Source organism: Gopherus evgoodei, chromosome 12 (genome assembly GCF_007399415.2).
Source record: "Gopherus evgoodei ecotype Sinaloan lineage chromosome 12, rGopEvg1_v1.p, whole genome shotgun sequence".
NCBI lineage: Eukaryota > Metazoa > Chordata > Testudines > Testudinidae > Gopherus > Gopherus evgoodei.
In genome coordinates this window covers 3,913,473-3,940,884 of record NC_044333.1, presented here as the reverse complement: position 1 = coordinate 3,940,884, position 27,412 = coordinate 3,913,473, and the positions used below count along the sequence as shown (strand labels likewise).

At 56.3% G+C, this 27,412-nt stretch overlaps 1 protein-coding gene across 1 annotated transcript in view; it reads right to left on the bottom strand.

The window, feature by feature from the left end:
- CLEC18C (C-type lectin domain family 18 member C) overlaps positions 1-24,892 on the bottom strand; it is a 33,757-nt gene extending 8,865 nt beyond the window's left edge. The window contains exons 1-8 of the mRNA XM_030582063.1: positions 24,424-24,892; positions 23,019-23,110; positions 17,671-17,904; positions 16,072-16,169; positions 12,390-12,511; positions 12,162-12,269; positions 3,005-3,097; positions 1,114-1,220 (exon numbers count right to left, since the gene is read on the bottom strand). Of these exons, the coding sequence (XP_030437923.1) occupies positions 1,114-1,220; positions 3,005-3,097; positions 12,162-12,269; positions 12,390-12,511; positions 16,072-16,169; positions 17,671-17,904; positions 23,019-23,110; positions 24,424-24,553 (984 nt within the window). The 5' untranslated portion in view covers positions 24,554-24,892. The remainder of the gene's footprint in view (positions 1-1,113; positions 1,221-3,004; positions 3,098-12,161; positions 12,270-12,389; positions 12,512-16,071; positions 16,170-17,670; positions 17,905-23,018; positions 23,111-24,423) is intronic.
- Between the last annotated feature and the right edge of the window lie 2,520 nt (positions 24,893-27,412).

Sequence of the window (27,412 nt, the reverse complement as noted above, 5' to 3'; positions counted from 1 at the left end):
CCCCGCAGCTCGCCAGGGTCAATGATCAGCTCGGAAATGCCGCCGCAGGCCAGGGTGGCTCGTGACACCCAGCCCCACTCCCAGGATGTGCTGTCTCCCCACAGAAAGCCATTAACAAGCCGGCTCGAGGAGGGCTCTTTTAGCTACACTGCAGAGGCTGTTGGAGCCAGAGGCCTCAGGTTCAAGCCTTTCTGCCAGGATCTATGGGACTAGCACCGGTGGCTACAGAACGTGGGCTGGCTGCCACTCCCACACCACCGCCAGGCCAGCCAGAGCCACAGCCCCAGAGCACTGCAGAGAGCAGGCGCCGCGGGAAGTACCGCCCTGATTGGCCCATGCTCCCTATGTGACCTGGGAGGGTGGCCAGCAGGCTGTCTGGCCCACTGTGACTCCAGACCCCATCCTGCTGCTTGTTCTCTAGCCTCCGAGCCAGCTTCGCTCTGACCCTCGCTCTTACTGACCTCGGCGATTGCTCCCATCCCCATGCCTGGTGGCTGTCCTTAGCGTGTGGACACAGCCCAGCTGTGACCAGCAGGCCATGCTGCCTGCACCCTGGTCTCTTTCATCCGCCCAGGGGCATCGGGTAACATTTGCTCACAATCCGGCAATTCAGAAACCACCACAGTTCGTATGGTGCCCACCACGCGCTCGGCCCGTGCCATGCAGTGGTTCCGAGGAGCCGCTGGAGACTGCCTGGGGTCCCGAGTGAATCCAGATCCCTGCCTTTCTTATAAAACGTGGGGCCTTGGGGACTGAAGAGACTGCAGAACTGGTGGGAAAGAGGGAAGCCCCCTCCCCAAAGTGTGTTAGCACAAGCTCCAGTGCTGTGCAGGTGAATCCCAGCCTGGATTTCATTCCCCTGTCCCCAGACTGAAATATTATTGAATGTGGCTTCCTAAGCAACGCTTTAGCTCTGTGTGCATGAGTGAGTGAGGCTGCCCTCTACTGGACACCCCACAGAAAAGGTAAGAGACCTACTACTCCTAGCAGCTCAGGAGCTCTCCTTTAGTTCAAGCAGTTGTGGCTTGTGTTTTGGGACTGGAAGGAGCAAGGTCTAGCCCTGGTTTCTGGCTCTCTCTAGGAACTGGGTCTTGCCTGCAGCACATGGGTTACCTGGCATTTTATTTTGGCTCCATAGTACGTGTCTGCCTCAGAGGAAACCATGAAGCAGTCCCCGTCTATCCTCAGGTCGCAGGTGTGGAAAGGGAACTGAACCTTCACTGTGAGAGGAGAGAGAGGGAAGGATCAGTCCCTGTTTTAACCCCCAGGGACTCTGCCTTCAGGAGAGAAAGCAGAGCCCTCTACACGTGCCAGTCCGGTCACTCAGTAGGCAGGCTCTCACCTGTAACTAGGGTTGCCAACCCTCCAGAACTGGCCTGCAGCCTCTAGCAATTACAGATTAAACTTTAATGAAAGATTATGTCATGTGATGAAACCTACAGGAACATGTGACCCTCCCGGTTACTCTCCTCAGCCCAGCAAGCCAGGGGTGCAGGAAATGGAACCAGAAGGCTTAGGATCATGCACTGCTTAGGTCTCCCCACAGGGCGTCACTCTTACACCAGGCATTATTCCGGCCCAGCAGCCTTTGCATCAGGCAGGTCAGCACCTCTTAAAGGAGCCCGCACTGGTAGTCAGATGTTTGGGGGAAGTTTGTTCATACTCCCCATAAGTGTGGCACCATTCAGCCCCTGCCCTTGGGCAGCCAGGGGGGTTCATTTAACAGCAGCACGTATCCCCTGGACTATGTTGTTCAGCTCTGCCCTCACCCCCAACGCCACCTGCACAGAGACCTGGGGTTCCCCCAGGGCACTGCCCCAGTCTCGCTGGTCCCAAACATGCACTGAATGGCATCAAGATCTTCCGCCTCTGACCCGGCCAGCAATGGGCCAACTAGCCCAAGGAGGTCCAGCCCCAGCTGGGGAGCATCACATCTGCAACTTGGTCTCATTGCTAGCCAGCAGTTGGGACCGGGAGGGAGACAGGAGGTGAGACTATGCAGCCATCTCCAGAACTGGGAGGGACGGGCAGATGAGCAACAAATTACAACCAACCAGCCCCCTTGCTGCACAGCTGGGGCACCCCCTCCCTCGGAGTCATTTACTCCTTTGCAAAGTGCAGGGCGAACCGGGGGCATTTAACACTCACCCATGCAGCCAGGCAAACTGCGACACAAGGTGCTGGCCTGGGTGATCGGGCCCAGGGAGGGGCCCAAGTCTGGCAGTGCATTGATGCCAACAAGACAAGAGCAGCATGCAGCAAGGACCCCATTCCTGGAGTAATTCTGTGCTCACCTGGCCACGCACTGGAGTGCACACGGCACAATCCTGGGCTATTCCCCCTGCCAGCACCATCCGGCCCCATTCTAGGATCTGCTACCCTTGTAACCCTAGCCACGTAGGGAACCCATTGGAACCCCTCTGCCTGGGCCAGGGGGACGTCTGCCAGGATCCACGTCTGGCCCTGGCCACTCTTGGCGCGGGGGCTGATTATAAACAGCCACTGAAAATGAGTTTGAACTCAGGGGCAAAGTCATGGCTACAGCCGTATGTACCCGATGCTGAATATGGGCAGGCCCCCCACACCCCACCAGTCCCGGACTCTGCCCGACACGGGGCGCAATGGATGTCATTTGCTCAGCCTGGGGTTGAAGACATCTAAAGAACCACAAAGGGGCACAACTGATGCCACGACCTAGCTGTCTGGAGTCCTGGGCCCCCAGGGAGCTCAGGACCCCCAGCAAAGGGGCCGAGTGCTGAAAACAGAGGCTGGGCTGAAATGCAGCCTCCTTTAGCGACCAGCTTGTGAAATGGTCAGCAGCCAGCTTGGCAGCGCCATGTGCTGCCGGTGCCCAGCCTGGAATGGCCTCTGGGCGCAGCCTGGGAGGGGACAGAGAGTGTGGGGGCTGCACCGGGCTGGGACTGCAGCTGTCCCTTTCCAGAGGACGCAGGGGAACTGCCCACCCCCGCAGCAGCTGGGGCACACGTGACTGAGCCGGACTCACTGCCACACTCCGCTCCGCCGTAGCCGATGTCACAGAGGCAGGAACATTCCTCCTCCCTGAACCTCCCGTGGAGACACTGGATGCTGCACTTCACTGGAAGAAAAATGGGCAGTTAGTCTGCAGCCTGGCCTGGTGCTGGCTCCCCAGGCCCCCCGGCAGCGTCCCAGTGGAGCCAGCACAAACTCTTATACACCTCGGCAAGCACCACAGACACAACTGCAGGCTCTGCAACGCACACGGGTGCATGACAGTGACACTGCATGGGGACACAGCCTGCATGGGTCACGCATGTCTGCACACATACACTGTTTGGGACACACAAACACACACTGCTTGTGGGGGACGGAACACACATCCTGCATGAGTCATGTGCGCACACACATATTTCATGGGACATACACACTGTATGAGCCATGTGCACTCTCATGCCTACAAACATGCACACACACTGCATGGGCCATGCACACGCACCCACCGCATAGGACACCCACCCACCGCTGCATGGGACACACACACACACACCCCGCATAGGGCACCCACCCACCGCTGCATGGGGGACACACACACACCCCGCATAGGGCACCCACCCAACGCTGCATGGGACACACACACACACCCCGCATGGGACACACACACACACATACATACACACCCCACATGGGACACAGACACCCCCCAGCATTGGCGCGCACACCCACACACTGCATGGGCGCACACACACACATACACACACAAATCCTGCAAAGGACACGCATGCACACAGCAAGGGACACACACCCCACATGAGTGTGCGCACACCCGCACACACACCCCTCCCCGCAAAGGACACGCATGCACACAACATGATGGAGGCAGTGGTAGCCACTCCATAGTCAAAGCTGAGCCTGGATTTCCATCCCAAGCCATATTTCCATCCTTTGCGCCCACTGTGGATGGGAAATGAGCCGACGGGTCTGCAGATTGGGAAGCTTCGAACAGGGCCCAGGGAATTTGGGATCTGCTGGGATCTAGGTGTGTATTTGCTCTGCATTCCCATGTGCCCCACAGGCCGCATTCTTTTCCTCAGTGTCGGATCCTACATTGGCCCTCATGTGGCCAGCAGTGATGGGTCCCTGGGACCCAGTCCTCATACTCAGATGCAGCCACCAGCAGGGGCAGTATCTGTCCTGAGCCATTCCAGGGGAGGGTTATTTAGGAATTGTCACCTACATGCTGGGAGCCACAGAGGGTACCTCTACCCTGCAAGGCAAGACCCACAGCTGCGAGTCCCAGACCTGGGGTCAACTGACTCAGGTTTGCGGGGCTCAGACTGTAGGGCTTATAGCAGTGTAGACATGAATAGTGTGTGCTTGTGCCTCAGTTTCCCTGTGTGCTGCATGTTTAAGAAGGTGGTGGGAGAGGGGTTGTTACAGAGGACGGAGAAGAGAGGGCCCCAGTGACCTGTTTACCTGGGACAGAAGACAGAGGACAAAGGAGCTGTTGGGGGATGATATAGGATGATTGGTGGCTGGACAGGACAGAGAGATCAGCCGGAGCCCACCTGGATGCAGGAGAGACCTAGATGTACTGTGCTGAGGGCTGCTAGGCCCAAGGGCCTGGAGAGTTTCCTATGCTGTGTTCAGACATTCAATAAACCCTCCTGTTTTACGCTGCCTGAGAGTCGCTCTGGTCTAGATATCAGGGTTGCACTATTCCCTCTGGGAGTGGAGGCCCTACGGGTCCAGAGAGAGTGGAAGCCCTGAAAGGTCCCATGGTGAGAAACACCTGTGCAGGCCTGAAGGCTCAACCCCCCCGAGAAGGACTGTCACACTGAAAGGGATTCCTCTCAGGGACCATACAGAGCCGTGAGTGCGAGCCCTGTGAGTCCGTGACAACGTGGTAGCAGAGGATGGTTGGCGGATGCACCCTGGAAACAGTTGGCTGCGAGCACAGGCACTTTGCAGTGAGTGGCTGCCAGCGATAAAACAAGGGAATTGAAGGAACCAGCGCAGAAATGGCCTACAACCCTCCTCACATCTGTGCAGGGAAAGAGGGCAGAGCGTTGTGAGGCTCACCTGGGAGCAGCTGATTGCCCGGCTGGTAGAGAGTGACCAGTTCACGGAACAAGTTCCAGATCCCAGAGGGGCTTCCGGGATGCCCAGAGAGCCTGGGAGTAGCAGGAGGGTACGGTTCCCCAGCCTGGATTCCCCCCAGTGGAGGTGAAGAGATGGAAACCAGAGCTGAGAGTGAAGGAGCTGGAGCCGGAGGAGCGGAGGCTAGCAACTTGCTCAGGGCAGCAAAAACATGAATTGGAGCTGGAGGAGAGGGAGGTCAAGAGGACTTGTGGTGGGGTAAGTGGGGAAGGACCCTAAGATGCCTGTTTGGCAGGAAGCCCAGATTCCAAAGTGTGCCCGGTGTAACGGGGAGGGCTATCGGTCCCGACCTTCCGGCCTGGGAGAAGGCTGGTGATTTGAACCAGACTGACCCTGCGGACAGGCACAGCTGTCTTACCCCCCTGCTTGGTCCCAAGGCCACAGGGGTATTCAGCCAAATGGACAGTGCAGAAACTGGAGACTATGAAGGTTCAAACAGGCTTTGCCGCTTTCATTTGAATGGACTCCTGAGACAGATAGGAAAAGATTCCAGGGTGTACGAGAAACCTGGGCACCACGTACAAGGAAATCACCACCCTGTTGGGAAAATCTCTCAGCAAGGGGGGAAAGGGTGCGGGGCCACTTCTGCAGAGAACGTGTATAATCTGGTTGGATTGGGGCAGCTGTAGGACATCTGCCCTCAGAAGCCCAAAGCCCTGCAAAGTGCAGGTACGTTAGCAGACTTGAGGTTAAGGACAGCAGACGGGGTGTGGGAGAGAGACCCACGTCGGGGACTTGGAGGGGGAGTCTCCCAGAGACCTCTCAGAGGTGAGACTCCAGGAAGCCCAGAAATGCCGGAGAAGACAGACCCCTTCCATGGGACCTGTGGGACCTGAGATGTCGTTATTGCGGGCAAAAGGATGCAAGGTGGTGTCATGCTCAAAGACACAGGAAATTTTTGCCCAAGAGACCCCTTGAAGGGTTAATAGGTGACGGGAAGACAGCTGGTAATGCAGGCTCGGAGAGGGAGCTGTGTGTCTGTCCCTTCAGAGGAAGCGGTCACCCAGCCAGCTCCTGGGGCAAAGCTGGCCAGGAAGGAGTGGCAGACGGGCTTCCCTCCAAGCCCAGCAGATATGTCTGCTTGTACCCCCTGGGATCAGGCCCCTGTGATCCCCAGGGAGAGTAGCAGGTGGGGGTCAATGGGGAGACATTCACGGAGTGAAGAGATTCTGGGACAGAGACTCTTGTGGGTGTGGCAACCTCACCAGCTGCTGAGAGGCCGCGTAACTTGGGGAAAGCTTCCCAATGGCAGCCATTCAGCTCCTGTGCAGACAGAGACACAGGAAGGATGGGGGGGCTGGTAGCCAGGGTCCTTCAGCACATCGGCTTTGACATACTCTTGGGAAGCGACTGTGTCTGTTTAAGACAGGATCCAGACCCCGTGCCAGTAACAGCCAAAGATCCGAACCCAGAGACTGGAAGGAGCCAGTGAGCCTGTGAATGGCCCCGGCGGGGAGGAGGGGAAGTCCCCCTTGGCTAGTAGCACAAGGGAAGATCTCTGAGCCAGGCCCCTGGAGCTGAGTGGGACATCAGCCCCGCACTAGGAGAGGTGGATCAAGGTGGCTCTGATGCGTCAGCCAAAGCAGTGGGCTCGCTCCCTGCCCTCACTGGGACACGGGTGCTGGGGGTGGCCGAACCCCCAGTTAAGATCTTGTAGTGAGGATACATCTGAATGGGGGCCCCAAAGAGGTTGGTGCAGGATCAGCTCCTTGCAGAGGTGCTGATGGAGGATGGACTGAAGAACTAGCCAGATGGTGCCCTGGTCTTTGCCTGTGGCTGAGGTCAGGGAGGGGCACCGGCAATCCACCCAATAGGGGGGTGTGGAACCTCCAGTGTAGGGAAGGGAGTTGCCAGGGACAAGGCTTAACAGGGCTGAGACCAAGGGGGAAACTAAGGCACAGCAGCTAAATTCCAGACCTAGCTGCAGAAAGATCCCGCCTGGAAGAAGCAGGTGTTGCAAGATCCTGGGGAAGGATCACAGGGAAGGATCCAGGTGAGAGAAAGGACCCGGTACCAGGAAAGGGCTGTCCAGGGGAGAACTGACCCTTGGGGGATCAGAAGGCTGGTGGTCCCCCAGAAGTACCACTGGGGCGGTCACCCCTTCTTCTAAATATCAGGGAGTTCAGCGCACCCGGTGAGAGCTGCTGCAGAACATTTACTGCCACGGAAATTCCCAGGGGTCCACCCTTCTGAGCTGGTGCATGGAAGGAGAGGGAGGGGACCCCTGGAGCTGATGAGAAACAAATGGGGAATCGGTGGTGGATTCTGAACTATCGTTCTGGGGAAAGCTCCCTGAGGTCATGGGTTTGGCCAGGAAGAACCTAGCTGGGGCCCAGGAACTGCGAAAGGGCTGGTATGACAACATGCCTGATCAGGGACTGGAAGAGGGATCTCAGCTCAGTGTGAAGAGCCTGGGGAGAACCCTGGGAAATCAGCAACCAGCTGAAGGAGGTAAGTCATGTGCTGGAGCTGCCCAATTGGGTGACTGTACCACCTGGACATACTGGAGCTGTACTTTGGGGGTGTGTGGGGGCAGAGGAAGGAGAAGGGGAAAGGGAATCTCTTTCCTAAGCCAGGAGCCAACGCTCTGCTGGAATAACTTCCCCTCTCTGACCAGCTAACCCCTGCCTGCCAGCAGAGATCAGAGGGACTGCGTTCGTACCCGCAGCCAGGCCTGGACTCACTAATCTAGCTGTCCATGAGGGGAGAGGAGGTGTCTCCCGTTCACAGTCACCAGGGGAAAAGCCTGGGATCCAGAAAGAGAGATCAGTGACAAGCTGGCGTTAGGGGTGGCCTCATCCAGCCTGGGGCCTCCCCGTGGGATTTTTGTAGTGTTTTACATGAATGGTGTGTGCGTGCCTCAGTTTCCCTGCGTGCTGCATGTTTAACAAGGTGGAGGGAAAGGGTTTGTTGTTGCAGAGGACCAGGTGTGACCTCGCCTGGCAGCCGGGACCCCCGGACAACAGCATGGAGATGGGGGTACCCCAGTGACAGGTGACCGAGAGGCTCAGCTCAGCTTGGAAGACAGCTGGTTCTGGCCAGTGGGAGGACAAAGGGCTGAGGAGAGAGGACTCCGATGACCTGACCAACCAGTTCTAGCCAGAGGGGGAACAAAGGATGGAGGAGAGAGAGCCCCAGTGACCTGTTTACCTGGGACAGAAGACAAAGGACAAGAGGAGCTGTTGGGGGAGATGATATCGGATGATCCGCTGGAAGGAGGGGGCTGCTGGACTAGGGAGAGAGAGCAGCCAAGGTCCCCTTGGATCCGGGATAGACTTAGATGTACTGTGGTGAAGGAGGCCAGGCCTGAGGCCCTGAGAGTTTCCTGTGCTGGGTTCAGACACTGAATAAACCCTCCTGTTTTACACTGGCTGAGAGTCACTCTGGTGTCCTCTGAGTAAGGAGGCCCCAGGGGTCCAGAGCGAGTGGACTCCAGTTCCTGAGGGGGCCCATGGCGAGAGAAAGGCTGATGAAGGCTCAGAGAGCTGCAGTTCCAGGACATGGAGGGGCCTATTGCTAAACCCCCGAGAGTGGACCCCCGAGAAGGGCTGTCGCACTGAAGGGGTTCCCCCCAGGGACCGTACGGAGCTGAGAGAGAGCACGAGTCCTGTGAGTCCGTGACAGGACGTGCCTGTCTGGGCTGGAGCCCGGATTCATGGGTGTGTGTGGGGGTGTCTCGGAGCCCAGGCTCCAGCCCGAGTGGGAACGGCTACACTGATCTGGGCTCAGACTCGCTGCCGTGGGTTTTGTATTGTGGCAGAGATGTACCCAGGGAGCAGGAAGGGGCTGGGCGAGATAAGCCAGTTCCATGATTCCTGGGACACCTCAGGACTGATTTCTGCTGTTCTCAAGGGTCCCTGCAGGAATCCTCAGGATCAGAGAACCTGGGGGATGTCCCAGGGTGACCGGCCCCTTTAAGAGGGAGCTGGTAAACCTGTGACTGGTCAGCTGCCTCCCAACTGAGCTAGAGAGAGGGTACCTGGGCCACAGCAAGGAGAAACTGAGGCAGCTGGCTGGCCGGGAAGGGCAGGAGGGAGCTGCCTGACCACAGAAGCAGCAGAGAGATGGCGGAGGGAGGAAGCTGCAGGAGAGCAGTAACGGAGCTGCTGGCGGTGAGTGCTGGGAAGGCTCATGAGGTCTGGCCCAGTTGCAGGAAAGCTTGTGCAGTGGCCCCTACGAACAAGTAAGCTGGGCCCACAAGTCAGGGGCTCCCTCTGCAGAGAAGTGCCCAGGAGCAGGGGCAGGGCTCACCGGCAGGGAGGCCTGGGCAGTAGGATGCTGTGGGGAGCCCTCTGGCAGAAGAGCGAGTGGGGGCTTGTCATAAACAGATAGCTAAGGGTTAATGTCTCTTTCACCTGAAACACCTGACCAGAGAACCAATCAGGAAACCGGATTTTTTCAACTTTGGGTGGAGGGAATTGTGTGTCTGGGGTCTTTGTTTTCTGGCTGCCTGCTTTCTCTGAGCTTTGGAGAAGTAGTTCTGTTTTCTAATCTTCTGTTTCTAAGTGTAAGGACAAAGAGATCAGATAGTAAGTTATATGGTTTCTTTTCTTTGGTATTTGCATGAATATAAGTGCTGGAGTGCTTTGATTTGTATTCTTTTTGAATAAGGCTGTTTATTCAATATTCTTTTAAGCAATCGACCCTGTGCTGTATCATCTTAATACAGAGAGATCATTTGTTTGTATTTTTTCTTTCTTTTCTTTTAGCTCCAGTTGTCGCCTATGTTCAGCTTCTTTGAATTGGTCTTCGGCCTCAATTTTTGCCTTAGTAGACATGGTTCCTGTTTTCTTGTGTTGGGGTGCCCTCCGGTGTTTCTCTTCTGAACTGCAGGCTCTCTGTTGCCTCCTGAAGTCTGCCTAGCAACAGTGCCTTTAGCTAATCTTCAATGTTAAGTAAACCTGAAAAACCATTTTATTTGCATTTATATAGTGCTGGTATGACTCTCAATGGGAGTGCTATTGTGTGACAAAAGACTCGTGACAGCACCTTAACGACTCTTGCTTAACATGCAAGCCACAAACTGCCAAAGAGAGCAGAAAAAAAAAATTCTCTCTGGTTGCCTTTTAAAACCAACTGTTTCTCTCTGCTAAAAAGCCCTTAGCAGAGAAAAGAAAAATATAATATTCCTACTGGCTTCTGGATTCTGTCTATATCCCAACCACTGCCACTCATGTTATAACCTTAGTCCCAGATTTGGACCTTAGCGTCCAAAATATGGGGGTTAGCATGAAAACCTCCAAGCTTAGTTACCAGCTTGGACCTGGTACTTGCTGCCACCACCCAAAAAATTAGAGTGTTTTGGGGCACTCTGGTCCCACTGAAAAACCTTCCCTGGGGACCCCAAGACCCAAATCCCTTGAGTCTCACAACAAAGGGAAATAATCCTTTTTCCCTCCCCCCCTCCAGGTGCTCCTGGAGAGATACACAGACACAAGCTCTGTGAATCCAAACAGAGTGACTCCCCCTCTCCGTTCCCGGTCCTGGAACAAAAGGGACTTTCCTATTCCCCCAGAGGGAATGCAAAATCAGGCTAGCCAATTCAACACACACCGATCTCCCCTGATTTCTTCCTCCCACCAATTCCCTGGTGAGTACAGACTCAATTTCCCTGAAGTAAAGAAAAACTCCAACAGGTCTTAAAAAGAAAGCTTTATATAAAAAAAAGAAAGAAAAAATACAAACAAATGATCTCTCGGTATTAAGGTGATACAACACAGGGTCGATTGCTTAAAAGAATATTGAATAAACAGCCTTATTCAAAAAGAATACAAATCAAAGCACTCCAGCACTTATATTCATGCAAATACCAAAGAAAAGAAACCATATAACTTACTATCTGATCTCTTTGTCCTTACACTTAGAAACAGAAGATTAGAAAACAGAACTACTTCTCCAAAGCTCAGAGAAAGCAGGCAGCCAGAAAACAAAGACCCCAGACACACAATTCCCTCCACCCAAAGTTGAAAAAATCCGGTTTCCTGATTGGTTCTCTGGTCAGGTGTTTCAGGTGAAAGAGACATTAACCCTTAGCTATCTGTTTATGACAGGGCTGCAGGAGGCACTCAGGAGCACAGGGCTGGTCTGGGAGGGAGGTTCCCTGGGCAGGGGTAGGACTGACAGGCAGGGAGGCCTGGAGGAGGAGTGGCATGCTGCAGGGAGCCTCTCCCAGGGACACTGTCATGGGGCTGCAGGAGAGATGTGGGGCTTGGAGCTCTTGGTTGGGGCCCTGAAATGAGAGCCAAGGAACTGCGGCAAGGGGTTAGTGACTGTCGGGTGGGTGACCTTGGACAGCGACCCCTGAACGGGAGTGAAGGCTGCTGCACGGTAACGGTGGCTGGCGCTGGGGTTGGGAAGGGCCTGTCTGTACCACGAGGGATATGTGGACTGGCTCCGTGTATGAATTAAAGGGGCTCAGTTTGCTGCTGAGACACAATATTTCTTTGCATGGCTGGATGAAGGGTAAACTGAGGCAAGACTACAGTGGGTTCTTGGGCTAGCAAAGGGTGAGGAGGCTAATTCGGCGTTCGGGTGCACGTGAGTGTGGCAGGAGTGTCTCCCTTCACCACATCAGGCTGCTGCACTGGCCCCATGCAGGGGTTCCCTGCCCCACTCTCCCCTGCAACACGGAAATAAGCCCTACAAGGATGTTGTTGCAGTTCTCAAAGCAAAGCCAATGTTAGTTACCTCCAGGCAACCCTCAGGGGATCGTAAGCTTAGAAGAAACAAAAACAGTAGGAAGGAGCAAAATGCACAGATAGGGCAGGCAAATGCCTGTAACTGCCCCTGGAGAGACTCCAGCCTCTGATCTCCAGTGCTGCTCACTCCATCCCTGCCACTTCATCCTGAAAATGCTTCTGCTGCGCAGCCCCACGCAGCCCCTGGGCACCAGCCCCACAGCACTCCACACACAAGACTGTAATGCAACACAACAACCATGCAATGCAGGCATCTCACCCGCGGCGCTGATGGCAAGAGGCATCCCTGTGCACCCTGCACATACCCATGCCAGCCGGCTCTCTCACCTTGGCAGTACCGGCCCGTGTACCCTGGCAGGCAGTCGCAGTGGCAGGTGCTCATGTTCAACCGCCCGTCGTTCCTGCAGCTCATCCGACAGGGGTTCCTGGGGACCTCTGATCAAAAAAAAAGCACAAGACGGCTGTAAGATGGCAGGGCAGGGGGATTAGCATAATCTAAGTTCAAGTGAAGGTAGTGGGCTGAGGGGAGCAGGGCACAGGGGAGCTGGCACTCACCACACAGCCCCCCACTGTGATCCCATGACTTGAAGCATCCGGAGCATCCTGAGGTGCAGAGTGAACACCAGGCTCCTTTCTTGTAAGGGATGATCGTCTTCCCGTTCATCTCCCAGTTCCCCCTGGGGGTGGAACAGACAGACATGGAGCTGCAGGGCCAGGGGCCCCTTTCCAGCCCAGCCCAGGGGCCACGTGGGTTGTTCCCAGGCAGCTGGCCCTATTGCAGTTGGAGGCTTGGCCACAGCTCCCCACCTCCTGTGCTCCACCGCTGGAGCTGGGCAACCAGCCTGTGAGCTGCACAGGCTGCAGTCGGCCCCTAATGCTTAATGGAAAGGAGTGCAGCATCTTCTGCCCAGGCAAGGCGGCTAGCTGATTAGCCCCACCCACTTTCTGCTTCCAACCCCACCTACTTTAATAATAAGCCACACCCACCATCCTCTCCCCTGGGGCCAAGTCTTACCTTCTTTCATTGTAAGCCCCACCCATCTTTTACTTCCTGTAGGCCAAGCCCCACCTATTATCTTAAGCCCCACCCATTTTCTACTTCTATTGACAGACCTGTCTGCCTACCTTCTACTTCTGTAGGGCCAAGCTCAGCCTACTAACATAAGCTCCACCCACTCTCTGCTTTCATTGACAGATCCACCCACCTCTTTCATTGTAAATCCCACCCCTGGGGCTAAGGTCCTCCCACTTCCTAGTGCGAAGGTTGCAGATCTCTCGAGACATCCAGACAGACTTATGTGTAGTGCTGGGGAGGAGCTGGTGGTCATAGTACATGTAGGTACCAATGACATAGGGAAGGACAGGAGAGAGGTCCTGGAGGCCAAATTTAGGCTGCTAGGTGTCACGGAGTCCCCGGGCGATGCTCTGGAACTGCTCCCCACCAAGCCAGTCAGGACTTTGGGGAGCCTTCTCTCCCTTGGAGCAGACTTGTTCAGGGCAAGAAGCTCACGCGTCTTCACCTCCTGGGTCTCTCCTTGGAGCATTCAGCATCCTCTGCTCCTTCGTGCGCTTCCCACAGCAAGCCCACCCCAGCGGGGTCCTGGGGAAGCCACAGGGTCCTGCACCCCCACTTCGCAGTCAGATATGACTCTCAGCCAGCCAGTAAAACAGAGGTTTATTCAATGACAGAAACAGGGTCTAAAACAGAGTTTGTAGATACAGCGAACCAGACTCCTCGGCCGAGTCCATTCTGGGGGGCACTGAGCCACAGCCCCACATCTGCACTTCACTTAGTCCCCAGCCAGCTCCAGAATAACAACCCCTCCAGCCCCTCCTCCTCTGCTCAGTTCCTTTCCTGGGCCAGGAGGTCATCTGACCCCTTTGTCTCCAACACCTTTAGCTGGCACCTTTGCAGGGGAGGTGCCCAGGCCATCAGTTGCTAGAAGACAGAGTGCCAGGCATTTAGGTGCACTGACCCTTTGCTCTGCAGCAATCACACACCCTTATTCCACCACCTAGATACTTCAGAACTGCATAGGGGACACTGAGGCACCAACACAGTATTCAGAGAAAACATTAAGAACATTTCCAGTTCGTCACACTAGGTAAGAGATTAAAGACCAGGACCTGGTAGGCTCTGAAATGGATAGGCTCCACTTAATCCAAAATGGAACCAGACTGCTGGCACTTAACATTAAAAAGGTCGCAGGGCAATTTTTAAACTTAGGGCTGGGGGAAAGCCAACAGCTGTGGAGGAGCACATGGTTTGGTCAGAGACATCCTGTAGGGGAGGATCTACTAATGGAGATTCTCTATGTCCTAGTAAGGAGGAGAGGATGGAAGATGATAAAATAGGGGTAGGATCTGATGAGAAAGTCAAATGAAAAAAATTCCCATTCAACTACATCATGTAATGGCAGACAGCTAAAAACGGACACGTTTTGAAAGTGCTTATATTCCATGCTAGGAGTCTAAGAAACAAGACGGGTGAACTAAAGTGCCTCGTATTAAACGAGGATATGGCTATAATAGGCACCACAGAACCTGGTGGAATGAGGATAATCAATGGGACACAGTAATATCAGGGTACAAAATATATCAGAAGGACAGAACAGGTCGTGCTGGTGGGGGAATGGCACTAGATGTCAAAGAAAGCACAGACTCAAATGAAGTAAAAATCTTAAATGAACCAAACTGTACCATAGAATCTCTATGGATAGTAATTTCATGCTCTGATAATGAGAATATAGCAGTAGGGATATACTACTGACCACCTGACATGGTCCTGCTATATCACAATATTCATAAATGATTTGGGAAAAAGGGTAAACAGTGAGGTGGCAAAATCTGCAGATGATACAAAACTGCTCACAATCCTTAAGTCCCAGATAGAGTGCAAAGAGCTACAAAAGGATTTCACGAAACTGGGTGACTGGGCAACAAAATGGCAGATGAAATTCAATGTTGATACATGCAAAGTGATGCACACTGGAGAACATAATCCCAACTATACATATAAAATGACGGGGTCTAAATTAGCTGTTACTAGTCAAGAAAGATCTTGAGTCATTGTGGACAGTTCTCTGAAAACATCCACTCAATGTGCAGCGGCAGCCAAAAAAGTGAACAGAATGTTGGGAATCATTAGGAAAAGGATAGATAATAAGGTAGAAAATATCATTTTGCGGCTACATAAATCCATGGTACGCCCACATCTTGAATACTGCGTGCAGATGTGGTCACCCCACCTCAAAAAAGATACACTGGAATTGGAAAAGATGCAGAAAAGAGCAACAAAAATGATTAGGGGTATGGAACAGATTCTGTATGAAGAGAGATTAATAAGACTGGGATTTTTCAGCTTGGAAAAGAGATGACTAAGGGGGGATATGATAGACGGCTATAAAATCATGACTGGTGTGGAGAAAGTAATTAAGGAAGTGTTAGCTTTCAGAGTGGCAGCCGTGTTAGTCTGTGTCAGCAAAAACAACGAGGAGTTCTTGTGGCACCTTAGAGACTAACAAATTTATTTGGGCATAGCCCATGAAAGCTTATTTCCAAATAAATTTGTTAGTCTCTAAGGTGCCACAAGGACTCCTCGTTGTTTTTAAGGAATTGTTATTTATTCCTTCTCGTAACACAAGAACTAGGGGTCATCAAATGAAATTAACAGGCAGTAGGTATAAAACAAACAAAAGGAAGTATTTTTTCACCTAATGCACAGTCAGTCTGTGGAACTCTTTGCCAGAGGATGTTGTGAAGGCCAAGACTATAACAGGATTTAAAAAAACCCTAGATAAAATCATGGAGGATGGATCCATCAATGGCTATTAGGCAGGATGGAAAGAGATGGTGTCCCTAGTCTGTGTTTGCCAGAAGCTGGGAATGAGCAACAGGATGGATCACTTGATGATTCCCTTTCTGTTCACTCCCTCTGGGGCACCTGGCATTGGCCACTGTCAGAAGACAGGATACTGGGCTAGATGGACCTTTGGTCTGACCCAGTATAGCCGCTCTTATGTTCCATTATAAGCCCCACCCACCAAGTTTCTCTGGCATTGACAGACCCGTTCACCCATGCCTGCAGCCTGGGCTGGGGAGTGGGAGGGATTGTGCTGTGGGCTCACTGGGCTGACAAGGGAGATGAAGGGGGTGAGCACGTGGCCTAGGTGCCAGCCAGGTGGGAAGGGTGGTAGGCCCCGGCCAGGATGCCCATGCGCACGCCAAGAGGCCTTACCCTGGGGAGTAGGCGCAGACGAAAGCCTCTCTCCTCTCCTGGCCCTCGATGCAGGCATGCTTCCCGCAGCCCAGCCTGCTGGAGGTGGCCCAGACCAGCTGCAAGAGAGACACGGTGCAGGCCTCAGCGCATCTGCCCAGCCTATGCCCGCCACAATGGGGGTAGCCCCTTGTCACGGCTGCAGGCACAGTGCCAACTGTGGAGGGATTGCCAGTTGTTGCAGGGTGGTTGGAGGGCTGGCGATTGCTGCAGACTGGGTCACACAGCGAAGGGCTGGGAAAGGCCCCCCCCCACACCATTAAACTGGCAGGCCAAAGAGTCTCAGCCCAACGCTCTGCAGGGAGCCCAGATAACCAGTGTGAACAATCGCCTCGGGATGGGGTGGGGGATAATTGGTGCCTGTATAAGATGAAGCCCTGAATATCGGGCCCTCTGGTCACACTACCTGCATCCCATGGCCTGGTTGGATCCAGCCCTGCCACAGCGCGTTCCACAGAGCACTGAGCTCCCTCCCTTTAGGGTTGCCAACCCTCTGGGATTGTCTTGGAGTCTCCAGGAATTAAAGAATAATCTTAAATTAAAGATTATGTTATGTGACAAAATCTCCAGGAATTTGTCCAACCAAAGTTGGCAACCCTACCTCCTTTCCCTCCCCTGGCCTGGGAAAGCCCGGCCTGTGCCCTGGCTGAGGAGGGGTGGGGCATTCTCAGGTATGGCCCAGCCTCTCCCCAGGCCCTGCAGGGGCAGGGTATGGGGGGGCTGGCTCAGCTCTGGGCCCAGCCGTCCCACACGAGCAGTCCCAGCCCCAGCTGCTTGCCAGATGGTCGTTCCCCACCCCGCCCTCAGGGATGATGTCGGCATACGCGGGGTCCAGGCCTCCCGCTAGGCCTCACTCGCATGGGCAGGGCTGGAGCCCTTTGTCAGGCCCAGCATTCAGGGCCGGCTCTAGCATTTTTGCCACCCCAAGCCGGAAAAAAAAGAAAGCTGCGTTCGCGATCGGTGGCAGCTCTACCGCCGCTTCTTCTACAGCAGCAATTTGGCAGCAGGTCCTTCGCTCCGAGAGGGAGTGATGGTCCCGCCGCCGAATTGCCACCGAGCAGCCACACGTGCCGCCCCTCTCTTCATTGGCCACCCCAGGCACCTGCTTGCTATGCTCGTGCCTGGAGCTGGCCCTGCCAGCATTGCCAGCACTACACCCTGTCCCTGGCCACCTGACTGAGCAGCCAGGCCCTTCCGGCGCTGCTGGCTTTCCCTGTGACGGAAGACAGCAGGCGGCGATGGTTACTAGGAAATGACAAACAGGCTTAGGTGCATTTTCATGGCCCTGACAGCCCCGGGCCGGATCCTGGGCAGGGATGAACCCCTGGGGCCAGCAGTGGCTCGCCACACACAGCTCTGCCAGTGTGCCTTCATCCTGACCTGCAGGCCACCTGCTCTTCCAGCCCTGGGCTACCTGGAGCGGCCCCGTGGCACCTAGTCACGTGGTGGAGGGTCTATGATACACAGGGAACCGTTCTCACTGTACCAAACTCTGCTCTCCTGTGGGGCATTAATGGCACCCCCGGGGAGGAGACAGCGCTGGGTCCCTCGCTGGCTTACCTGGGTGTAGTGGTTGCAGGTGGCATTCTCCAGGCACTGTGCTGCATGATAGTCGTAGCTCCGTCCCTCGCTGAACCACAGCTCCACCACGGCGGCAAAGCTGGCCGCCCCGGCGGGGAGCAGCTGGGTATTCCAGCCCACATGCTTGGTGTGGTGTGGAGGGTGGGGCAGGGCCCCCGCCAGGCAGTTGGCTGCTTGCTCCTGGGCCAGCTGCGCCAGCTTCTCACTCCAGTCCTGTCAGCGCGGAAAGTGAGCGTTAGCATGCAGAGCCTCCGGGGTGCCTGGCCAGCACGGCCTCCGCAGGGGCCTCGGGCGCTGGGTCCATTGTAATAACGAAAGGGGCAGTGGGCTGCAGCCCTTCCCCATCCCCTTGGGGACAACCCCCAGGCAGCTGGTGAAAGCAGATGGCCCAGATCTCTGCCCACCTCCCGCCACCACCTGGGCCTCGGATCTGCTGCGCTGAGGCTGGGCATCAGTTCTGTTCCAGCCACGAGCTGCTCCCCACAGCTGGCAGGAGAGCCCAGGCCCTCCCTGCTCAGACCCGGGGGAAGGCAAACCCAGACCAGTGTGGCCATGTTTACGGAAGTGGGCACTGGTATGTGCGGCCCAGCTTGAAACACCTGCAGCTCCCACTGGCTGTGTGGGGAAGCCCCCGGCTGGCTGCGAGGGGAAGCCCCTGGCTGGCTGGAAAAGGGGAGTGCCCCCGAGCTGCCTGCAAGAGGGAGCTGCAGGTTCATATCCCCTCTGCAGAGCAGGCCCTCAGTGGCTCAGGTCACATCCCTTTCCAAACTGGTTGCCTCAGTCCATGCCACGAAGGGCTGCAGCAAGAGGCACACAGCGGCGTGGCTCTTCAACACCAAGGCCGGGCCCTCGCCCACGGTAGCCACAGAGCAGCAGGTTCTCACCAACCTCGTGCTCATCAGCCTCGCTGTGCCCCTGAGATTGCCGATGGCTCTGAGCACTGGGGACAGGTAGGAGCTTTGGGCCAGAGCTCAGCAGGTGCCAAGCAGCTGAGCTCCAACTGAGGCCTGCTGAGGATCTGACCCTCTGTGCCCACTCGATGGGCAGGGGGACACAGCAGGGCCAGGACGTGCATTGCATGAGGCAGCTTTCCTGGGGCAGGGACGGCGTCTAGCCCTGGCGTCGTTAGTTCAGTGTCCAACCCCTCAAAGCAGTTGGACCCAGCGGCCCCTGCCTGCGTGGGAGGAGGAGGATGGCACGCAGGGGTGGGAAGAAGACCAGGCAGTTGTTTGTTCCCAGGCAGAAAAACATCTTGTTCCAGACAGTTAAAATTGCAATTTCCATGGCTCTCAGGGCAGCCGAAGGGAGGAGGAAATGACAGAGCCTCTCACAGGCCAGGAGCCAAGCGCCACACGTGGGAGCTGTGCTGAGTCACCCTCCCTCACCGCTGCCAGCAGAGATGCCAGGCTGGGGACGGGGACTGGCACATGGGGAGCCCATGGGGTCCTTCCACCTGACTCCCGGGGGTGGGGAGTGGGGTAAAAGGCCCTGCTGGGAAGCTTTCCCCCTCCTCAGCCCCAGAGATGGGCGTGGGTGGGGGGCTTGGTGGAACACCCTCGAGGACAAGGGCAGGGGAGTTCTTCAGGGACAGAGGGCAGGGCAGCCCTAGTGCACTGGGGAGACACAGCACCGGGAGTTAACTGTACAGCTCTGGACCTTTGAACCCTCCGCGGGCACAGTGCTAGTCAGCGGAGGTTGCCATGCAGAGCCGCAGGGGTTTTAAAGGGCCAGCCATAGACTAAATCCTGAGGAACCGCCACGTTCCTCGCCCCTCTCCTCGGCGCTGGGAAGGCACGGCTCCTCAATGCTTTTGCTCATCCCTAGGGGCTGGCAATGCTAAGAACCACACAGCTGTGCGTTAGCTTCCTGGTTCGTGCATCTTAGATGATGGCAGATTTGGGCTCAGCATCTGCCTGGGCACAGCCAGAAGGGGAAGCGGCCCAGATGCTTGTTTTGGTAGGCCCCACAAAAATGGAGGCAATTTTCGTTTCTTAGCAACAGCTCGGTTAAATGACCATTAGCAACCAGCCAAGCTATTCACTGACTTGCTCCTGCCAGCATTGAGAGTAATGGCAAAACTCCCAGTGATTGCCATGCAAATAAGATCAGGCTGAACAAAGCCACCTATTACACCTGCCTGGCTCCTGCTAGCTTGTCACCGCACCATGAGATGCCACCGTGCATCCTTAAAGGGACAGCACTCCTGCCTGGGGCCTCTTGCCGTCCTGTTTCTACATGGAAGCTGGACCCACCTGTGACCCACGTGCACAGACTGAGCAGAGTGGCCTGTTCAACATTTGAAACAGCTCATGGTCACCTCTGGATGTCCTGTGAATTTATCCTGAGCCATTCAGGATGACAAGGCCGTTTCCTCCCCAGACCCATGTGGAGAGCTGGAGGAGTTTATTATCTTTGAAGAAACCAGCCGTAAAGCACTCCCCCCACTCACCACTCAAACTTCCCCTCCTGCTGCCTGAGTTAAACCAACTCCGTTAATTATTGCTAATGAGGTGCCAGGCTGGGAGGACAAGGAGATTAATGGCCTTTTGTTCCAGAGCGCTGTCCTGGCCTGCCCAGCCGAGCCAGACCCAGTGACTGCAGCCCCCACGCACTCCCTGCCCATTACCCACTCAATCCTGGCTGCCCCAAGCAGCACCCTGGCTGAGGAGCAGGGAAAAGCCAGGAATAGGGGGCTGGAGCCAGATTTCAGCCTCCCCAGAGGTCGGGTGTTCAGAGCCGGGGACATCATATTTGACCCATCATAGACCTAGGCCAGATTCACAAGCACTCAACACCCAGCGTGCTGGGCTTGTGAAAATCTCTCCCTTAGTGACCAGTGGCACCATTCAGATGCAGCCCTGCCGGGTCTCTGAGCCCCCTCCAGATAAAACCACAGGTCTGGGCTTGGGCTCCTCTGCTCTCGGAAGTGGCTCAGTGCCTCTGGGCAAAGGGCAGTGCTGGGATGCCGGCGAGGGGCCAAAACACCCTGCAGCTGCTGCTGCTGGACCTGCAACACCCTGGCACAGGGGGATGGAATATTTGCTTTTCAGTACGGACAGATCAGCTGCCAGGTGGGTGCTATCTTACCCTTGTCAGCCAGTGCCCCAGGCACCCAGCTCCCTGCCCCAGGGCTTGCAAATGACATACTCAGTCTGTACAGCAGCTAAGCCGGCCAAGGGGAAGTGACTGATGTACCATGGGTCGTTTCCCTCCTGCTGGTAGGGCCTTACCTCCCACTGAGTCAGCCCAGGGGTCCACCTGGGCCCGCCTCCTGCCCCATGGGACCAGTCTGAGAGGCCCCTAGTCCCATATCCCACCCAGAGGGGGGATGGGCCTGGCACTGCAGAGGAAGAAGGGAAAAGCGAGATGGATCAGGACAGTTCCCGTCTGCAGGGTCCCGTGGAGGCTGAAGTTAGACACTCCACTGCACCAGGCTCAGCGTTCTGACCCCAGATGAACTGGTAAACAGGGACCATCCTGGGGACTAGATGCAGGCCAGTGCCCGAACTTCCCTCGGGCAGACCTCTGGGCCAGACTGTCCCCAGCCAGGGCTCTCTCTGCTTCCGGGCAGGGCTTTGTCCCCACTGGCTGGAAAAAAGTCATCCCCACAGTGGATGGCTCCCCGCATGGCTCCCTGGGAGACCATGGCTAGCTGCAGCCCTGCCCTGGTACCCTGCTTCACTGGAGCTGCTCAAGCAGTGACAGCATCGGTAAGCTCCTGTGCTGTCGGGGAGGTAGGAGGGGAAGACACACAATGCTGCACACAGTTTGGTGCTGCTGCCTGGACCAGGGCAATGAGCTTCCCCCTCACCCCAGCTCCAGCCTCTCCGCTGTGCAGTGAGCCCCCCGCAGAAGCAGAGAGAGCAGCCTCAGCCCCAGCCATGGGGAGGGCAGCAGGAGAGGGCCCGACACTTGACATCTTGCCCCTGAGAAATGCCGGCTACATCTGCGTGGTTCTAGTCTGGCCAGTGCCTGCAGATGTGGCCCCTTCTGATGCAGTGACCTGCTCCCCGGGACCCAGAGTGAGAGCCCCCAACTGAGTGACTGAGACGGGTTCGGGGCCGGGCCAGCCACGGGAGGGAGCTGAGGCCATGGTCCATGGGGCTGTCTGCGACATTCAACGTATTCAGCCTGGCTTGAGTCTGCAGGGCTGCAGGTGGAGAAAACGACCTTGCTAGCTGCTATCTGAGTGCTTGTTTGTGCTGAAGTCACTGTTAGACACTGTGTGTGTCTCTCTGTCTATGTGTGTGCGAGTGTGTCTGTGTGTGTCTGTCTGTCGGGCTCTGCGTTTGTCTGTCGGTTTGTGGGTGTCTCTGTGTGTGTGTGTGTCTGTGTGTCTGTGGGCGTGTCTGTGTCTCTCTGTATGTCTGTCTGACTCTCTGGGTCTGTGAGTGTGTGTCTCTCCGTGTGTGTGTCCTGGTACCACTTTGAGCAAGGTCATCCCTCCAGGCTGTGCGTGAATGCACCTGTGGTATCTGGCTGATCAACAGGCTGGTCTGAAATGTGCATATTTCTGATTGCACTGCCAGGAGCCTTGTGGGCCGGTAGCATGAGCTGGAGGTGACCGTGGGCAGGGAATCAGTTCAGAGAGCTTGTGCTGGCAAGAGGCTGTAGAGGTCAAGGCTGCGTGGGGCCTCCTAGGGAAGGTCACTCATCCCGGCCAAGGGGCTAGACCCTCTGGAGGGGGGGGGGTCTGTGGGAGCAGGGGGGACACCTTGCAGCACAGAGACCCTCCCTCTTTCAGCTGTTGGCCCTGGCTCTCTGCTGCCCTGCCTGGCCCGGAGCTGTGGGTTCAATGGGGGAGGAGGGAGGTGAGCAGGCTGGGTAAGCATGTCTCCGTGGAGTCTCATGCAGGCTGGCACATAGTGGCTGAGGGGGAGAGGTTTTGATTCCTGTCCGTGCCCACACCAGGGCTCAGCCATGCCCTGCGCACCCCCACCCAGGCCCCAGACTGGCAGGTCCCTGAGCACCACGGGAGTCCCAGGTCCACTGTGCAGTTCTGTCTTGTGCTCCGCGCTGTCATGTGGCCTGGGCGGAGCAGAGCCCGACAGGGAATGGAGAGAGAGCAGTTGGGCATGGACAGCCCCGCCCTGGACTCTGGGCGTGAGCACTAGCCAGAAGGGCTCAGCTGTCACCCAGTGCCAGGGGCTGATCTGGCCCCTGCATTCTCCAGAGGATCCCCCAAAGTGCAGTCGCACCCTCCCCTCCCCTGAGGAGATCGACGGGGTCCCCTGTTCAACCTCAGTGCGTCTCCATCATTAGCAGCCCGTCCCCAGACTCAGCTGGGCCCCTGCTGCGTCTGAGCAGGCAGGCAGAGGGGGACTCACCATCCTCTGCATGTTGGCAGCGGGCGGCTGGACTTTACTCCGCAGTTTGTTGTGCAGTGAAAGCAGCAGGAAACGTTCCTTCAAGCCTGGAGCTGGGCAGGGAGAGCAAAGCAGGGAGTCAGGGAACACGAGTTCGAGATGAGCGAAGGCCCAGATCCCAACCCCCGGCCCCAAGCAGAGCATGGCTGAGCTGGGGTCCTCCAGTCAACTCCAGGAGTTGCAGCCTCCCTGCCCTGGCCACCTCCAGCAGCAGCAGCTCAGGAATCCAAGCCAAGCCCGGCCCCAGCCCCTGGGTGGACAGTAATCCTGCAAAGAGCCAAGGAAGGATACGGGTCTCCATGGTGACGGGGAGAGAAGAAAGCCTGGCTTTTAGTGGAATACAAAGCGGGCCAGGCCTGTGAGCCACTGACACACACCAGCTCCAGAGCCAGCCCGGCCGTCTCGCTGCTCGGGTACGAATAGGGCTCTGGCCCCCTGAGAGCCCCCAAGGAAAGGTGCGGGGGCGGGGCAGAATAGCTAGAGAAAAGGGAGGACTAGTGGTGTCCTTAGGTACTCCTGGAGCATGTTTGTTGGGGCTTTTCTGGGATCACCGACAAGTACATGGGGGGCTGACGGGAAAGGCAGGGGAGCCCTGTATCCCTGCTGTATCTCAGGCACGAAGCAGAGTCCTGGCAGGACGGCTCCAACTGGTTAGCAGCAGCCTTCAGAAAATCATTCCCCATTTCTTGGCACCTGCTGGGTAGAAAATCTGGCCCCAGCTGTGGTCCCCTCGACTGGGCCTGGCCATGTGGCTAACTGCCCTGCAATGTGGCAATCAGACCCCGGGAGCAAAGAGATTGCAAAATGAAAATAGTATTTGATGCTAATGATTGAAACCCATGATCTGTTTGGGGAGAGACAGGCTGGGGACTCTCGTCCAGCCTGGATAAACCCTGGCTGTGCCCCAACTCCCCCCATGAGGGAATGGATTTCCCCTGCCTCTCTGCCGGCCTGAGGTTTGGACTCTCGTCAGCTACAGATGTTACAATGTGCTGCTTCCCTCATTCAGCAGCTCCGAGACCTTCCCTCCCTCCCACCAACAAACCATCTGTTAACCTCTGTGTGCAGACCCTTTGCTGGGGTAAACAGGGGCCACCAGATTCACAGCACCTGACCCAGCAGGGTGAGGGTCTGATGCTGGAGAGTGCTGAGTGCCTTCAGCTCCCCTCGGCTTCCGTAGAGGTGGAGGGTGCACCAGGAGGTGTAGTGAGCACGGGGTCAGCCCCTGCGGCAAGGATATATATTGGTGGGCTCCCCCAGCCCCAGGTCCGAGATCAGATATGTGCCCCCCACAACCAGCTTAGCTGGTGCTGGAAAATCTTGACCAGCCCCGTAGTCAGTTATTTCAGTGGAATTGGTCAGTTACCTTGCTGCAGCGGCACCAGGGGGGGCAGCTTCTTCGGGTGCCGGTGTACCGGGAACTCCCCCAAAGCAGAGCCCAGCAAGCTGCAAGCCAGTGCCAAGAGCTGGCACGCTGGCATCCCTTTATCCTTCATTCAGATGGCTCTGTGCTCTCTTCTCCCAGGTTAAGGGGTGGTTCCCCATGAAGTAGGAGTGTTGTGCCACGCAGTTTTCCTGGGCTCCTGCAGCCGGGGGTCGGGGATGTGTCTCTCTCTGGCTGCTTCCAAGTTTTGCTCCTATTCAAAACTTCAGACAAGCACTGCTGGGCGGTTAAACAAAAGCGAGACTGGTGAGTAATGGCTCTGTCCAGACTCTTCCGCCAGCTGCTCACTGGCATGAAAGGAGAGAAAGCTCCTGTGCAATCCTCCCGCACAGGCCCCCCCCCCAGCCCAAACCTGGCACTGTGCAGGCCGCGGTGCTCACTGGAGTGTTATTCTCCGTGTAGATCCGCACGGGGGCAGGCTGACTGGGCTGGGGAACATTCCAAGGGGGTGGATTAATGAATGGGAATCTCAGCTGGCTTTATGCTGCGCTGTTCTCAGCTCACGCAGCTTCGTTTACCACCAACCCACCCTCCAGGGTGTAGGAGCCTCCCCCCTCCCTCACCCTCCTGTGCTCTAGGCAGGGATTAGTTGGGAGACTCCAGGGGCTGGGGCTTAGCATGGTCCTGCTGGGGGCTGAGGGCCCGTGTCAGACCTGTCCATGCTGGAGATGGCCTGGGTGGTTTCCTGGGCGCCTCACCCCGCCCCTATGCTGCACCATCAGTGAAACCTGCTGGAGCTGTAATACACACCGCTGGGAAAGAGACCCATGGCCAGGAGCCGTGGCGACACAGGGGAGTTACTAGGGAAAAGACTGGTTGCAGGCCAAGGGGCGGCTCTGCTGGGAGGAGGGAAGAATCTGTTAAAATAACATGCAGACGCCCCAGGGACACGTTGCAGGGTGGCAGGTGGCTGCCAACCAGCAATTGGTTCGCACTCTACACGCAGCGGGGAATTCAGCCCATCCTTGGGAGTCACATCCTGTGTGGCTCAGCGTAGCCGGGGTGCTATAACACACACCACCCACTGGAGTTACACTTACAAGCAAAATAAATAAGACAAAGGATGGGAGGGGAAACTGAGCCATGGGGCAGGGAAGGGGCACGCCAGCAGGTCGGCTGAGCTGGCATAGCATGCAGATCTCCTGAGCCCTAGCCCAGGCCACCGGCCCACAGCACTGGCTCTTTGGAAGCCTTTGCCTCCAGCGGTCTAGGCAGCCCATCCAAACGTTGGCGAACGAAGCTACCCCACCGCCGTGGGAGGGGGAATCTGACGGGAAATGGAGGCACAAAGAGAGAGGGGCCCAATGGGGCTACAATACCCCTGAGAGTTCCACTGGCTGCGGGAGGAGACTCTGAGGGCCTGACTCCCCAGCGTGCTGTGCCCCAACCATCAAGGCTCAGTGAACTGGCGCCCCCAGAGTCAGAGGCCACCACTGAAGACGCTGGTCCCAGTGATCTGCCCAGCGTCTCACAGGCAGGCCATGCCGAGCTGGGTCTCCTGACTCCCAGCCTGGGCCTCGATCACAAGGTGCTGTGTTTATCGGGGTGGGGGACTAGGAGAGACACTGAGCCCCTGGAGCACCCCCTCACCCACTACCACTAGGCCTTCAACATCCCAGCACCTGGGAACGTCAGAGCAGCTGCACCTGAACCCTGGGCTCCCTTGGGCCAGCTAGTCGGCTCCTGGCACTCGCCCCTTGGTCACACAGCCGCCGTGCTCCCCTCCGGCTGTACGGCCTCCCCGTGAGCGAGGCGGGCAGGTCGCCGAAGCTGCAGCATTTGCCAAAGAATCCATCCCTTGCTGCAGAATTGTGCCCAAGAAGCTAATGTCTCCTCTAAAAGAAATGCTAGGCAGCTCCTCAGCTGCTGTGATTGGCACGTCTCCACTGGCGCCAGTGCTAGGCTGCCATAGCCCAGTGGAGTGTCAGGCCCTACATTTTCTAGCCCTTGTGGTTGATGCCAACTCTGTTAGCTGTTTCACTGTTGATCATTTTAGCAAACGAGCCAACCAATGTGCTTATCTCACAGTCCCAAAGGCCAGGGGCCAGAACAAGCCGTTTCCCTAAACCTCCAGCTTACCCGTCAGCTTCCGGAAGGCCATGGTGTATTTCAGTGCACAATTCTGCAGCCCCTGGCAAATTCGACCTCACGGGGCAGCGTGAAACCAATCGACTCGGATGGCAGATTAAACAACAGAAGGGGGACCCTGCTGACTGTATCAAGAACTTTCAGATGGAATCTCACTGACGTTTTTCTCATTGGTGGTGCAGAATAAGGGTCACTCTTTCTGCACAGCATGTGGGGGGGCCTTGCTCTTAGGAACGATGGCTAAGCCGTGGAGTCCGAAGACATGAACACCAGCACAGGCTTCCAGAAGCATGTGTCCAGTTTGCGTTAGGCGCTCTGGTGCCTGCAGGGGGCACTATTCTCTCTCCTATCCCACATGCAGCTGCCCAGACACAACCTGAGCAGCCTGTGGGTGGGTTGGTTATTTCCGATTGAACAGACCATGCAGCACCCAGAGGGCATTGGGCAAAGTGACACCCCAGCTGAGTCTTCCCCATCCTGTGTGCCTGTCCCATGCCCATTGGCGCGGAGATGAAGCTGGAATGTTTTCAGTCTGGGCTTGGGGTGGGGGTGGGGAGGGCGATGTCACAAGCCAACAGTGTAACGATTGCCTGGACTCTGATCATGCAGAGATCCCCCAGCCTGGCTTGAGAGGTGTCAGGGCCCACAAGAGGCAGATACTTCCCTATTCATGTCCCTGTATTCAGGGCCTGGAATAGTGCTTTATCTGAACAGCACTTGGCCACACTAGCTGTCAATCAGCCCCACCTGTGCTCATTAACAGACTCTTAGCTAAGAGGGTGGCAGGGCTAACTGGGCTCAGGTGATGGCCTGATAAACCCCT